Source organism: Danio aesculapii, chromosome 9 (assembly GCF_903798145.1).
Source record: "Danio aesculapii chromosome 9, fDanAes4.1, whole genome shotgun sequence".
Lineage (NCBI taxonomy): Eukaryota > Metazoa > Chordata > Actinopteri > Cypriniformes > Danionidae > Danio > Danio aesculapii.
In genome coordinates this window covers 44,333,361-44,350,373 of record NC_079443.1, presented here as the reverse complement: position 1 = coordinate 44,350,373, position 17,013 = coordinate 44,333,361, and the positions used below count along the sequence as shown (strand labels likewise).

The following is a 17,013-nucleotide window of genomic DNA, read 5'->3' as shown; positions in this document are numbered from 1 at the left end:
TGCTGCTTGATTTTGTTATTATAATGACAAATCATTTACATTTCAGATTGAAATTATGATTTGCTGTTTCAACTAAAAGCTGAGTAAAATAATAGCTTGTTTCTAGCTTTTGCTGCTGACTAGTTTGTGTGCAGTACAAACATTTCATAAAATCTGCTATTATGTTGGCGTGTTTTGTATATGTTATTTATGACGTCCCAAGATGCCATTTTGAAAACTGCTTGAGTCAAGAAGGTCATTAGTTGCCTCAGGCATTACTTTTCGCTCTCAGTCTCTCTTCCCTGTGCAGCATTTCAGGAGAACGTCCTTGTCAGTTTTAGTTAAAATGTTTTTATAAACTGAAAATTTCATGATGCATAAATTTTTTTATTGGGGATTTCAGCAGCTCACCTGAAGCTATTGGTTTCTACATATTTACAGGCCCCAAAGCAGGGGTGCTCAGCCCTGTTCCTGGAGACCTACTACCGGTCAGTATGGTTTTAAAATGTTTTAAAAAAGGCTTCTCCTGCACAAGGCTGCATTTATTTCATCAAAAATGCAGTACAAATTGTACAATTGTGGAATATATTTAATGCACTATAAAATAACTGTTCAAAGGTAGTTTATCATTTAATTGAATCATTTATTCCAGTGACTTTATCCTCCTAAGGCCCAAGGTGTTTTTTACATGCATTTTTATTTCTCTTTGCTATTTGAGTTTATTAAGTATCTTTTTATATGATGTACTTTGAGAAGAAATATGTCCATATATGTGGACTCGTGGTCCAAATTTACATTACACTTTTTCCTGAATGTTTTTTAATGCCTATTTAACAGACTTTTTTTTACTTGCTTTGACTATCAGAGTAAAACCTTTTTTTTCCCCATTTCTTCAGAGTTACATAATCCTTCAGAAATCACTCTAATGATTATTATTATTATTATTATTATTATTATTATAGGTCAGGGGTCACCAATCTCGGTCCTGGAGGGCCGGTGTCCCTGCAGGATTTAGCTCCAACTTGCCTCAACACACCTGCCTGATTGTTTCAAGTATACCTAGTTTACCTAGACCTTGATTAGCTTGTTCAGGTGTGTTTGATTAGGGTTGGAGCTAAAATCTGCAGGACACCGGCCCTCCAGGAACAAGTTTGGTGATGCCTGTTATAGGTAATAGTAGTAAAGCAATAATGACTGGAGTAATCATTTCATTTAAAACCCTGTACAAAAAGAAAGCAGTTATATAAAAATGTAATAAATATTTAACAATTTATTTACATTTAATAAATGCTTTATTTAAGTAAATAAATAATTTACTTAAAAAAAAAAAAAAAAAAAAAACATAAAATAAATCTGACCCCAACCTTTTGACCAGTAGGGTAGTTCAGCTCCAACCCTGATCAAACACATGAACCAATTCGTTAGGACCCTAAAAGCGCTTGATAATTACAGACAGGTGTGTTTCATATGGGTTGCAACTGAAATCTGCAGGAAGGTAGATCTCCAGGAACAGGGTTGAGCACCCCTGCCCCTATTCATTAGGTTTAGACTGAAAATGGCTTGCATAACTGACATAACATAGTTGTTTTGGTGTTGTTACATACTTCACATTAGGTATGTATACTATTTTATTAAGCTTCTTTTTATTTATTTTTTTGATATGTCAGTATTATTTGATGTAAAGTGTTTTATAAGGTCATTTTGTTACTTTTTTGTGTGAGGCAGTGAAGGGGTGTCCTTTTGGATGTGCCTGTCAGGTTTCTAGAAAGCTTAGTCACGGAGCTTGTGTGATGACTGGTCTGGGAATCAGAGTTCGTTCTAATAATAAACTTGTGAGTTTATCAGGGCCCCTGACAGATGGCACGGGTGTCGTCAGGGGCCTGTAGGGGCCTTACTAAGTCCTGTACTGCCCATTTGTCCTGTCTAAATTCTATTGAGTTTCTCAGCTGTCTTATAGCAGCTGCACTGCATGTATGTCTGTAACAGTGGAAGAAGAAAAAAACAGACCCTCTGTGGTAACTTCCTGGAAACCTTTAGAAGAGTTTGTAATATGCTACCTCTTAATCACTTTTCTAGTTTTCAGTATTTGCAATGGACGTCTGTTATGGAGGTTTTCTGGTTTAAAATATTCAACAATGTGCTGTTATTTTAGAGAATAATGTATATGACAATTGAAAGTTCCCTGGATTTGTTACTTTAATTTGTTTAATCTTAAAAGGGGTGTGTGTTTAAGAAAGTTGGAATTATAGTTGGCTCATACATGGCTTATTATTCATGTATGAGCGGGCGCAGCCATTGGAATCTTTTAACTCAAGACTTCCAGTCTCATTAACTTCTATTCGTTTGTAGAATGTAAAATGTTGCTGCTTGATGTTGCAAACTGATGTTTTCTTATTATATTATTCTACTTTGTCTGTATAGTCATGAACACACTTGTTTGTGGAGCAAGACAGTTCTCTGTCATTTATTATTTCAAGTCGTTTCTCCCTTATAGGCAACTGAATTGGAAGTTCTAAAACAATTGCAAAAACGAACGCACTTCCTCATTGAAGAATAAGGTCAATCAGGATTTTTTTTTTTTTTATTTAAAACATGAAGACTTGGTTTCTTTTTTCACCAAATGACATTTTGTGTTGTAATGACAACATTTTTACTATAAATTAAGAATAAATGTCATCAATAGTTCACAGAGCAAAGCAAAAACTGTATAAACTCAAACATACCTTTAAATTGTAAATCTGGAGAACCTGTTTTTTTTCTTTCTTTTTTGTCTGTTTTATCCTGTTTCACAAAACAAGCCTACATTTGTTGAAGTGGCATCATTACTCCTCTAGAGTCAGCTGTATAATAAAGTGCTGGTTCATTATTTAATGTGCAAACAGTTTTGCACGTACTTGCTCATTCAGTGTTGTTGTTATCAATTCCCCCACTTTTATCTGCAAACATTTCCTCCATCAGGCATTGATAGGAAGACCCCATAGGATGAGCTCAGGATGTTCTGCAGCCACTATTGTCCTTAATGGAAAAGACAACATTTTTGCAACAGCAAGTATGTGGGGTGATCCTGATCCAGAGGTAACTTTTTCCTCTCTTTTTAGAAATTGATAATACTTTTGAAAAGTGTCTTCATGAGTTTTAATTTTGTAATACAAAGCATTATATGCCCATACTTGTATTTTTATTGCTATTGTCAATGCTAAATAATGTTATGTTTTGTTGACATAATGTTGGCGACGAGTATGTCTTTAAAAGGCAGTTTATTTGCATGTTTGAAAACATCATTAATTCATATATATATATATATATATGTGTATATATACAAGTGTGTTCATATATATATATAAGAGCCAGATTGTTTTAATTGCAGAAAGTTATGATTTTCTGCTACCTGGTAAAGTATTTGCTACATTATAAGTTTAATTTGACAAATGTCTATGTATTATTATGAGTTATCAAAGTTTTTCATTCAGTTTACAGTGTAAAAAAAACATTTCAGTTGTTTTATTTTACTCCTTAAAAGAAGCAGACATCAAAATGGGATGCCTTTTTGAACCTTTGTTTTAAATGTAAATTTGCATTTATAAGTACAGTACAACTGACATTGATTTTGATCCTAATGCTATCTGATATAGCATTAGTATTGATAAGTCAAATGCGCTGCTAGTGTATGGACTTTAGCTTAAATTTACCAAAAAGAAAAATTCTATCAAATAATTTCCAAAAGCTGTTAGAAATTTTTATCTTCATCATATGAAGAATTATAATAATAAAAACACATAGTTTTTTAAGTTATTATCTTTGTTTAATAGAAGAAAGAATTGCCTTTGAATTTAGGATGAGCATTTTTATTTTCTATTTTTTTTTTTTTTAGTTGGTTGAACGATCCCTTTTAGCAAAAGACTGTTTCTTTTATGACTCATCACAATCAGACCCCTTCTCCACCCATTGTGCTGTGCTGAGATATACTAGACTGTTAAAATGACAGATGCCTCTGTCAATGTACTTTTATTTATTTTTTTAATTGTTTGCGCTTTGTTGTTGTACATTATTGTTGCTCAGCAGAAAAAAAAGTCTTAGCATGCATTTGAAAAACAAGGTATTTCTAAAAGCATGTATTTAAATAATTTAGTAGCCATTACATTTAATAGAGGCATCATTATTTGGCTTTCTGGTGGTCTGTGGTTTGGAACAGACCTTTATGGACAGAATAGACCTCTTCTATGTTCGCTGGAAAAAATGCATTTCTGTCATTTCTGACAGTTTAGTTGTGCTTACGAATGTTTTTTCCAGTGAAAATACACGATTTTGATCCAATTAGTTCATGCCAAAATTAACATTCTGTCATAATTGAGAGGCTGTTTGCAAAAAAAGCGTCTTCCATAGATTTATTTTTATGTAACACAACAGCTGTTTTGGTAGAATGAAAACTCAAAACTTTGCAAAGTTATTTTAGAGTGCAAGATTATGAAAATGATTCGGTTATGATTTCTGTGTATATTATGGTTCTGTTGAAAATGGTTCCGTGAAAAAGGCTTAACTAATTTTAGAACTATTGATCTAGTTGAAAATAGTTAATAATGCATTATTATAATCTATCGGGCTGTTGTTTAAGACTGAAGGGGTTTATGTCTCCTTCAGTCTTGTACAACAGTGCTTTTGTTGGGCTGCCGATATAAGCCTGTAATTAAGTACTGCTAGTGTTTTGTAGCCCGTTTTAGTACAATTTTAGTTATTTACTAGTGCTTTATCCCATTTATTGTATTGCTGCTTTCTACAAAATGTAAAAAATAGACTGAGCCAATTTAATTACAATTTAATAAATCTTTAAAGGCAAAGCTGACAGAAATGAAAACAACTGAAAAGAGCATACACTAACCTGTGTATAATTAAATTTAAAAAAGATGGTGTCAACCATGGAGAGCTGTTGTAGAAGACTCAATGGCAAAATTCTTTACTCTGCAAAAACAACCATCTGGGTGTACTTTATCCCACTTTTTATATGGCTACTTGCCACAAAAAGTAAAAAATTAGACAGAAAACATTGATCTGAGCCGGATTAGTTTATAAAATTTTTAATTAAAGATGAGAGAAATAAAAATTGCTGAATGGAGCATACACTAACCTTTATATTATTCAGTCACATTCAGTCACAAAACAGTCAAAAATAGCATAAACAGATGTAAACGTACTGATGATCAAGATTATTCAAAATACCCGGATGAACCTGTATTATCCAGTGGTTATTATTAGGGCCAGACAGGATCTGCGGATATTTTTTTGCTATTTTTGCAGATAATTTTGTATAAACTTTGCGGATTTATGCGGAGTGATTGCAGGAGTATCGTGACTAAAAACGTAGTACATGACATATAATAGTACATTGTTAACTTTAATTTTTACAATGCAAATCCAATCAGATCCACTTATTTGGTAAACAAAGCAAGTCTGTCATAAAATATATCTGCTAGAAGACAAAAATATTACTTCACAAACTGCATTGTAAATAAATAATATGAACATTTTAATATTACTGTTATTATATCACAATAATATTAGTGAAATTAATTAAAAAACAATAAATATTAATTTACACACATTTACACAAGTAAATACATACTCAACGATGGGCTTAAAATCTGTGGATTTCTGTGCGTGGAGATTCCATGTGGGCTTAGTTATTATCTTGGAAAAACATACCTTAAAATGTCACAACTGATCCACAATCAAGTGCTCCAGACAGCCATGTAATAATCTGCAACAACAACCTCCTATATGTACTTTATCCCACTTATTACATGACTACTTTGCACACAACATACAATTTGACACAAAGCATTGTGTTAAGCAATATTAATTTATTAAATCTTTGATTAAAAAGATTAGCAAAGCTGATCAAAATGTTAATGGCCGAACGGAGCATACACTAACCAGTTATTAGTCAGTCACAAAATGGCAGCAGACAGTCAAAAACAGACATATAAAACAAGCATATAAATATAGATGTTAACATATTCATTGATGGTCAGGATGATTCGAAGTACCCTGGTTGGAATCAAAATCATTAGCCTTCCTGTTTTTTTTTTTTTTTTTAGTTCTTTTTTTTTTGTCAAATATTTCCCAAATGTTGTTTAACAGAGCCTCGTTTTTTTTTTTTTTTTTTTTTTTAAACTGTAATTCCTATATATTTTTTCATCCGGAGAAAGTGTTGTTTTATTTTGGTTTGAATAAAAGCAGTTTTTAATTGTTTTATAACCATTTTAAGATCAATATTATTAGCCTACAGAACAAACCATTGTTATACAATGACTTGCCTAGTTACCCTTACTTGTCTAGTTAACCTAATTAACATAGTTAAGCCTTTAAATTGCACTTTAAGCTGAATGCTACAGGGGATGGGACAACTGCATAAATAATAAATTTCATGAAATCAACCCGAAAATAAATGAAAGACACTTTGCAAATTATAATTTTATATAATATATTTTTATAATTATAATTTTGATCATGAACAAACTGTCTACTAGATTTGACTCATTTGTATTTACTGATTACTAAAGCACGACTTAAATGTAATTACTGCCAAGCTGCTCTTAACATGACACATATTTTGTTAAAATGTGGAAGTTTGAATACCATTAGACAATTTTTATAAGCAGAGTACTTTGATGGATATTTTTAAAAAGGTAGCACCAGGATGAATCTTAAATTACTTATCAAAAATTTAACTGAAAAGTCATATTTAACTTTCCATATATTTTTGTGTGAATTATATTTATTTCTATTTTATATATTTGTCCAAGTAACCTTTTATTGCAATGTGAATTTGTTTTTATCATGTAATATTTTTATGCAAATCTATTTGCCATGAAATAGCCATAAGTTGCTGATGTGGCAATAAATAAATAATAAATAAATAAATTAAGCTGAATACTAGGGTCTTGAAAAATATCTGGTAAAATATGATGTACTGTCATCATGGTTAAGATGAAAGAAATCAGTTATTAGAAATGAGTTATTAAAACTATTATGTTTAGAAATGTGTTTTAAAAAATCTATACATTAAAAAGAAATTGGGGAATAAAATATACAGACGGGCCAATAATTCTGACTTCAGCTGTATATGCTTGTCTGTCACGCCACTGTTTTTAAGTGTTTGACACCATTTGGATGAACCTGTGTTATTCAGTGGTTGTTATCTGGAAATAACATACCTTAGAATTTGAGTTGTGAGAGCTGTGTAATAACACCAAACTAACAATGAATGACTTAATTTTCAAATATAAATAAAGTTAACAAAGCTAGATAAATGCTGTAATGTATTGTTCAGTGTTTATGTTAGTAAATACATTACCTGCTGAAACCTTATTGTAAAGTGGAAATTTTACTTGGCTCTCTTTTTTTAAGAGGGTACTGCCTGTAGACTCCATGGACTACCTGTGCTTTTTGGCAATATAGTCAGATGTTTTGTAAGTACAGGTATGTAATTGTTTTCACTATTATAATGAAAAGCAAAGCTTAGGCATAGTGAGACATTCAAGGGGAGGAGAGAAAGCAACAGACGCACTAAAGTAACTAAATGGGGGTGTGTCAAATGGCTCTGTGCACAGTGTGTGATAAACTTAGTGGATATGTCTATTTTTAACACGCCTCTCTCTGTCCTGTCAACATAGACGGCTGTGTTTGCACCATACTGTTCATTCAGGCCAGTGGCCCCAGAGGAGCCTGCAAGAGCCCAGCAATGCTGAAAGACCTTTAAAGGGTTGCAGAGTTTTTACCTGCAGGGCAAGTGGTTATTTGATGTGGACGTGGGCTGTGTCTCTTTAAAAACCCCAGAGACTTCACTCAGTTTTTGTTTGGCCGTCAGTTGTGGGCTTCTGAAAAGGGGAGATTTGGATTACAGCAAGACCCTGTGTGTACAGGGCTTTGTTCTGATCTTTCTGCTCTTGGACGTGTGGACCCGAAGGGAAAATGTCCACAATGTCCAGTGAAGGTGATGCTGGAGGTCAGCCTTCCACAACAACCATCAGCACTGTGGCCGTACAAGCTGGAGACTCGCAGATTGTTGTAACCATACTCAGGGTATTTAAATTTTAACTATTCTACAATTAATTTAATTCTATGCATATGGCACAGACAATAAGGTAAATGGAGTTGCTTTTCATATCAGTTGTATCATTGTGCAGTTTTTAGGCCTGCTTTAGGTGCTTGACTTGTTGCAAATATTGTTCAATAAATTTTAAATCATAGTTCTGTCAGATATGAAGGATCTAGCATTTTTACCCACCCATTTGTTGTTCTAAATCAAATCATATCATTCAGCAAAATGTCCCAGCTGCAGCTTTATTTTACACTGAAAAAAAAATATTCGTTGAATTTACTAAATGTTTTTAAGGTTTTTAAATGGTTGCAAACACTTTATATGCCCTGAATTTAAACAAAAAAATTGTTGAACATTACTGAATCGTATGGTTATTTAAATTCAGCCCAATTTAAATTGTTTGCAACCACTTACCTTAAATTTAGTAAATCCAATAAATCGTTTTTATTTTCAGTGTATGTAGTATTCATTATTTTTAATTAGCTTTCCTTTTTAGGTATTTTTTGTCTGTGTAATAATAATAATAATAAAAATAGTAATAATAATAATCCGTGTTAGTGTTAGTAACAATAAGTTAAGGAATGTCTAATTTTGTGTGAATTATAAACATTACGAAACAATTAAAAGACCTCTTGAAAACTGTTTCTTAAAATTCACTGGGTGTATGTCATGGGCTTTGGTAAAGTGTAATATTTGTTTATTTTCTAAAGATCTAATCAAATTTCTTTCTAATTTTATTAAATATTATTTGTATTGCATTGACATTTGCTGTAGTTGAAAAACCAGGGTTATTTACTCTTCTGAAGTTAAAAAAATGGTGTGTTTTTCTATAGACAATATTTTTGTTATTTTAAGCCAAAATGCTCTAAATGACATTATTATTTTGCATTTGAAAGGAACGTTTTATTCAATAGTTTACAGAATTAAACAAAAACTACATTTTATATACAGTTGAAGTCAGAATTATTAGCTCCCCTGTTCATTTTTCCACAGTTTCTGTTTAACAGAGAGAAGATTTTTTTCAACACATTTCTAAACATAATAGTTTTAATAACTCGTTTCTAATAACTGATTTATTTTATCTTTGCTATGATGACAGTGAATAATATTTTACTTTATTTGTCAAGACACTTCTTTACAGCTTAAAGTGACATTTAAAGGCTTAACTGGGTTAATTAGGTTAACTGGGCAGGTTAGGGTAATTAGGGAAGTTATTGTATAATGATGGTTTGTTCTGTAGACTATCAAGAAAAAAATAAAGCTTAAAGGGGCTAATAATTTTGACCTTAAAATGTTTTAAAAATTTAAAAACTGCTTTTATTCTAGCCGAAATAAAACAATAAGACTTTCTCCAGAAGAAAAAATATTATCAGACATACTGTGAAAATTTCCTTGCTCCGTTAAACATAATTTGGGGAATATTTAAAAGAGAATCGCTTTTACTAGTGATGTCATGGGCACGCAATTTAGGTTGTTCAACACACCCTTGGCTTGCATTATCAGTAAAACCTTTGTGTTTTGTTTCCATAAGAGAATTCCATGGAGTGTGAACTTTCCATAATGCCTGGCGTAGTGACTTAATGGGCAAGTAAAAACAGCTGGGAGTAAAACACAGAGCTCTGTAATGATCCAAACAACTGATGGCCTGAATTATTCATCATGTAACGACCTAAGTAGATTTTAGACTGAAGTTATTGTCTAAAGTGTACTGGTTAGTTGGCACTACAGCTTTCATGCAGTTTATCAAGGAAGAGTTCAACCCAAAATTAAAATATGCGTTTATTTCTGTCTAATACTGTTTCAAAGCTATATTCTGTGAATATGGGTCCAGAATGCTTTAAAGTAGTCCGAATATCGAATACCGAATATCGAAAATTGCAATGTGCGCATCCACAATAGTCACATTGCAAGATATGCATTAAGTCTTGATTTATAGTTGACCAGGAGCAACAGATTTGTATTTAATTACTGTATTTATGTGGAATTCATACGATGTATGCAATAAATAATTGGACTTTGTTTCTAGTCCAATTATCTACATTTCAAAGCCAAAACAAGATTATTTTACTTCACTGGAGGATAATTTGCTTGGTTAAGGAAAAACTCTTAATTTTGCCTCATTTCTTCTGAAGGTGAAAACAAAACAATATTTCTTCTAGATCTAGGATTCTTTTGGTATTTTGATTAGTAACAAGAGAAAGCAAAGTAGAAAAATCACTTTTTTATTGTGATTATTCATTTTCAGATTTTATATATTTATATATAAACGCAATGTCACTTTTTTTTCAGTCATGCAGCCCTACTTTTAAGTCTTCTGAATCATTTGATAGCTGAGGAAACAGTAAATTGAAGTATTTATTCACCAATAATCTTCCCTCTACCAGCTGTGATGTCCTACATTTTTACATTTTCCACCTTGTTGTTTATATGGCAAGTTTCAAAGCAGTTAATGCCATTTTAGTATTAAAAATTATCATAACATTCCTGCACAACACACTGTACAAGTAGCCTTAATATATAAACAGATAATTAGCCATCATCCCGTATTTTTGCATTTGTTTAACATACTTGACTGGCTGTGGCAGCTGTGGAAGCTTTACATTTCATTCGGTCTCAGAATGGCTCAGAATCTCGTACTTGCAAATTGCAGTGCGATTTTAAGATCTGCACAATTTACATGCCAAAGTTTGCATTGGGACTTGCAATAGATCGCATGAGAACTCACAGAGAGAGCTTTGCGTTGAAATCAAAGTCCTTTTTGGATAGGAGCCAATGAAGGTCCCTTTGAGAGAACCTGTTTTCAGTCTTGTTTACAGTCTGTCAAATGCACTTGAGGCCACGTGGATACGAGAGATGCATGCACAGTAGCACAGCCATACGTTAACACCTCTCTCTCACTCTGTGTATGTGTGTGTTTTAAAGTGTGGGGAGCTGGTGCATATACAGCTGACTGAAGCACAGCCTAACCTCCTGGAGATTGGAAACAACCAAGATGAGACCAGAAAGCTTCTGCAGGAACATGAGCAGCTCCTTGCCAAACTTAAGGTGATCTCAAACAACAACAATAATAATAAATATTTAATAGCTGCAACAGCTATGAAAGGGCCCTTGCACCCAGGCACTCCACCTTAGGATGCCAGAGAACAGTTTTCAATAAGCATTCAGCCAAAAGTTTGTCAAATATGTCAAAAGTTATTGATATGTACCAAACTTCCTCTGGCAGCAGGTGGTGATATGACTGTTGCTGAATATTTTTAATAACCCGTTAAAGGACTTTATTAACCCGTTAACTGCCCACCAAGAAAAATATTTTGGACTGCATTTCTTAACTCCTAATGTCGCTAGTTAACATGCTCAACGCATTTTTTCAACACATCCCATAATTTTTTTTAAACATCAGCCTCTCCAAAATGGTTGATGTGTCAGTTTATGGTAAAAGTACTGGAATAAATATGTATACTATGAAAATCAGAAAATATGAAGTGTAAGAACAATTTATTCAATAAAAAATAAAACCTGTTTGAATACTAAATCATCTTTATATTTTGAAGTATGCCATAAAAGTATTTCAGATTCTCATTTAACTCGTTTTCTTTTTTTACAGTAAAACCAAAATCAAGTGTAGTAATGCAACAGGATTTTTTTTGGTTTTTTGGTAAACCAACAATGCTGTGTGTGTGTGTAAACTATTATTTAAAACAGTCATTCTTTAAATGACTTAAGCAGACATGAATTTGGAGGCAGACCATGAATTTGGAGGCAGATCAGACATGGGATATCTGTGTAATAGTAACTTACTTTCTCTTGGCAAAACATCAAAATTTGTCAGGATACCATGGACTACTTCAGCGAAAACTCAAGATCTTCACAATTTTACTTTACAAAAGTCTTTGATTTAAACTGCCTAAATTTGGTGTTTATCTGATTAGATATCTAGAAGGAGCTTATTAAAATACAAGGCCTAAAATAGCAAAAACCAAGTTAAGTTAACTCCTGTTAAGTGTCAGATTTTGCACCAAGAAATTTTTTTGTTTTGTAGATATTCTGCCATTCCATGTCTGATAGTTTTGTTTTGTGTACTAGAAACGAAGCTTAAGATGCAATTCATTCTGGAGTGTTCATAGTTTGAGTTTTCTAGCATGTTTAGACCCTCAACAATTACTATGGAATGGAAAATTATTAATAAAGAGAGCAACCACTGGGCCATTGGCCCCATTAATAAAACAATTATTCCTAACTAATATACTAACATCAAAATAGATTTTAATTGATTGAGTTACACCAGACAGCCAATCAGTGGTGTCATACACCACTGCTCAAACATTGAGTTAATATTAATATTTTATTGAAAATTAATAGTTTCATTACACATTAAATGTGTCAAACATAATGGGGCAAGACTGCGTAAAAAGCTATTTCAGCAAATGCTTAAATGCTATTCTTTTAGTCCTGGAGAGTTTAGCTCCAACCCTAACCAAACACACCTGAACCAGCTAATCAAGCTCTTACTAGATATACTAGAAACTTCCAGGCAGATGTGTTAAAGCAAGTTGGAGCAAAAATCAACAGGACTTTGGACACCCCTGGTCTAGCAGAAGAGACCTTTTTTGAATATAGAATTATTACCCAAACATAGTTACATGTTACATAGTCCCAAACATTTACATAGTTCAAAATTTCTTTTGGACCCCTACTGGCACAAATCTACCAGCTGATATCCACTGACAATGCCCATTCAATCGAGAGATAACATTCGAATTGGCTGCCTCAAAGAACAACGAGAAGAATATTTACAGTATTTCCGGTGAGGTTTTTGTAGTGGTTGTTGGAGGCATCATTAGCTCCTCAGCTTTAAGACCCAGTTTAACGTCAAGGTTCTTCAGCAGAGCTTTTAAATATGACTGTTATGAATCAAGGCTATTTTATTATAAAGATATGCATAGGGTAAAGCCAACACCAATGGCTCAGTGGTTAGCACTGTCACCTCACAGCAAGAAGGTCACTAGTTCTAGCACCGGCATTTCTGTGTGGAGTTTGCATGTTCTCCCCATGTTGGCATGGGTTTCCCCCACAGTCCAAAGACATGCGCTATAGGTGAACTGAATTAACTAAATTAGCCCAAGTGTATGTGTGTGCATGTGAGAGTGTATGGGTGTTTCCCAGTACTGGGTTGCAGCTGGAAGGTCATCCGTTGTATAAAACTTATGCTGGATAAGTTGGCGGTTCATTCCGCTGTGGCCACCCTAATGATTAAAGGGACTAAGCCGAAGGAAAATGAATGACTGGATGAATGCACAGGTAAAAAGAAAGGACTTTTGAGTAGTAATTAATAACAGAAGTTAAAGATTGTGTGCAGAGTTTTACTTATTTTTTTACTACCTATTTATTTATTTTACTACAAGATTCGCATAAATTGACTTTACTTTCGATATAGAGTATGCCACACAAAGTGATTCTTACTTGCACCTTTGAACTGTCTTCAAATGATTGATTTCATCACAGTTACATGCTATAGAATCATTTCCATGCTATATTTGAAAGTAATAGCATCCAAACCGCTATTTGACCAAAAGTAACTACAGACCCAGAAAGTAGAGACTGCAGCCTTTAATCAAAGCAAACAAATAAAGTCCTCTATGCACCACAGTTAAAACGGCACCGCGCGTTACTGAATATTTCATCATGTACTTATATCCATCTGCCCACCAGACGTCTCTAATCAGCGTAGGAACTGCTTCTTGTTTACAGTTTAAATAAAAGAAAGAGCTGTGCCCATTTAATATGCTAGAATGCTGAGGCCTAAAAATTGAATTTTAATTTACCACAGAAAAATGAAGGAGGTGTGTGGGCTTTGCTGAAGGAGGCTGATAAAACAGCGGCTCAGAAGGATGGAGAGGAGCTGGTGTATAAGGCCATGGCAGTCTCTCTTAGCGAGGCTTGGACAACACTGGTGAACCACCTGGAGAAGAGGAGATCACTCCTGGTCTTGGCATGCCATTTCTTTGAGTGTGCTTTAGAGGTAACGTTGACTTCATTTTTTTTGTAACAGATTATACTAATAATGTTCAGTTGACTATATACAATGTTGAGAAGTTTCTTTTAAACTATATTCAGTTCACCTTTATTTCTATAACACTTTTACAATGTACTGTGCATCTGGAAAGTATTCATAGTGATTCACTTTTTCCACATTTTTATGTTACAGCCTTATTCCAAAATTGATCAAATTAATTTATTTCCTCAAAATTCTACACACAACACCCCATAATGACAATGTGAAAAAAGATTTTTTTTAAATTGTTGCAAATTTCTTTAAAATAAAAAACCTGAATAATCACATGTACAGAAGTATTCACAGCCTTTGCTCAATACTTTGTTGATGCACCTTTGGCAGCAATTACAGCCTCAAGACTTTTTAAATATAATGCCACAAGCTTGGCACCTGTCTGGAATTTTTGCCTCTTTGCAGTACATCTCAAGCTCTATCAGGTTGGATGGGAAGCGATGGTGTACAGCCATTTTCAGATCTTTCCAGAGATGTTCAATAGGATTTAGGGTTGGGCTCTGACTGGACCACTCAAGGACATTCACCGAGTTGTTGTAAAGCCACTGCATTGATATTTTGGCGGTGTGCTTTGGGTCATTGTCCTGCTGGGAGATGAACCATCGCCCCAGTCTGAGGTCAAGAGCACTCTGAAGCAGGTTTTCATTCAGGATGTCTCTGTACATTACTGCATTCATCTTTCCCTCTATCCTGACTGGTCTTCCAGTTCCTGCTGCTGAAAAACATCCCCACAGCATGATGCTGCCCCCACCATGCTTCACATGCTTGTAGGGATGGTATTAGCCTGGTGATGAGCAGTGCCAGGTTTTCTACAAACGTAATGCCTAGCATTCACTCCAAAGAGTTCAATTTGAGTCTCATCAGACCTGAGAATTTAGTTTCCTATATGGTCTGAGAGTCCTTCAGATGCCTTTTGGCAAATTCCAGGCGAGGACTGGCTTCCGTCTGGCCACTCTACTATACAGACCTGATTGGTGGGTTGCTGCTCAGACAGAGTGACCATCGGTTTTTGATCACCTCCCTGACTAAAGCCCTTCTCCCCGATCACTTAGATGGCCGGCCAGCTCTAGGAAGAGTCCTGGTGGTTTTAACGTCTTCCACTTACGGATGATAGAGGCCACTGTGCTCACTGGAACTTTCAGAGCAGCAGAATTTTTTCTGTAACCTTTCCCAACCTTGTGCCTTGAGACAATCCTGTCTTGGAGGTCTACAGACAATTACTTTGTCTTCATGCTTGGTTTGTGCTTTGACATGCACTGTCAACCCTGTGACCTTATATAGACAGGGGTATGCCTTTTCATATCATGTCCAATGAACTCCAATTCAGCTGCTGAAACATCTCAAGAATGATCAGAAACAGAATGTACCTGAGCTCAATTTAAAGCTTTATGGTAAAGGCTGTGAATACTTATATACATGTGATTTTTCAGGTTTTTTATTTTTAATAAATTTGCAACAATTTCAAAAAACCTTTTTCACATTGTCATTATGGAGTAGTGTGTGTAGAAAGTTGAGGAAATGAATGAATTTAATCCATTTTGGAATAAGGCTTTAGCAAAAAAATGTTGAAAAATGAAGCACTATAAATACTTTCCAGATGCACTGTATGTACTGCTTCGATATTTTTTGGGGAAATTAAAAAGTAATGTTTTAGTTCACAAGTTAATTTAAACTAGTTACAACGGGTTTACTCACCTTTATTAAGTGAGTATTGCTTTGTACAGAGTAATGCAATTAATGAAAAAATGTATGTGTTTTAAGTGTGCAATTAATGTTGTGCAAAATAGCAGTAGAAATTAAAAAAGGCCATTGTAATAGTGTTCAACTTTTGCCAAAGTTTTTCCATCAGTATTTTATAACCAGCAGCTTTTATAAACAATTTAGAGAAAAGAATGGTCTCTGATGGTTAAACATGCTGCAGGGAGTGCGCCACACTGTGTACTGTATAAAAACAATGTTTCTGTTTAAAAGTGCTATGGATAGTTTTTGTTGTCACAGCTTTAAACTTAGGAAACATGGTGCTATTTGATACTCAAAGAAAACACAATACTGTCTATTTGTTTAGGATTTTTTACATAGTGAGCCACAGTTTCCCTGAATTTTCTGCGATCTGAAACATGTTTGTCACATTACTTTGATATCTGCCTTAGCAAGAAATTCTTGATAAAAGATCATCATCAAGGGCACACGCAGATGTTTTGACAGGATCAAAAGGCAGTGGTTGTGTAAATAAACTTGGTCAGAAAACAAATATTGAACATCTCTGAGAACAATATTAGTTTTACTGCTAACATTTCAACAGATGTGCTTCCTGCTGTATTAGTATGATGATGTATATCGGCTGCATTCATTTGTTGAAGGTTGCTGCTGTCATTTACATAACATGATGGAGTTGTCATTCAACAGAAAGTGGTTATGCAGTGGTTATGTATGTTTCCAAGCAGATGTTGAAACAAATAACAAATGTGACAAACCAGAATCAAAAAAATTTAACTGTTAAGGTTACATTATGATTGCGCTAACAAGAGATTTAGTACTTTAGAAATAACCACCACACCAAACATTTAAACTTAAATCAGAAGTAATAAAAGTACAATCAAAAATAGTTTGGCGGCTAGTAACAGCCCTCTTATTTATTTATTTATTTATTTATTTATTTATTTATTTATTTTTGAGTTGACTTAATGATGTATTAAATGACAACTATCAATATTTGTTCATGACTGGTCACATGTTTGTGGTTGCCCTGTATAGTTCTTCCTACATACAATGCAAACTTTTATTTTGAAATTGTTATTTTGAAGATATTTATGCTGTGCAGTGAGGATGAAATAAATTGGTCAGAAGCAGTGATGGGGAAAGTTACTTTTGT

General features: G+C 33.9%; 1 protein-coding gene across 1 annotated transcript in view; it reads left to right on the top strand.

The window, feature by feature from the left end:
• The first annotated feature begins 7,646 nt into the window (after positions 1 to 7,646).
• Positions 7,647 to 17,013, top strand: part of LOC130235287 (coiled-coil domain-containing protein 141-like) — a 54,552-nt gene continuing 45,185 nt past the window's right edge. Inside the window, exons 1-3 of the mRNA XM_056465827.1 lie at positions 7,647 to 8,058; positions 11,000 to 11,122; positions 13,905 to 14,096. Of these exons, the coding sequence (XP_056321802.1) occupies positions 7,948 to 8,058; positions 11,000 to 11,122; positions 13,905 to 14,096 (426 nt within the window). The 5' untranslated portion in view covers positions 7,647 to 7,947. The remainder of the gene's footprint in view (positions 8,059 to 10,999; positions 11,123 to 13,904; positions 14,097 to 17,013) is intronic.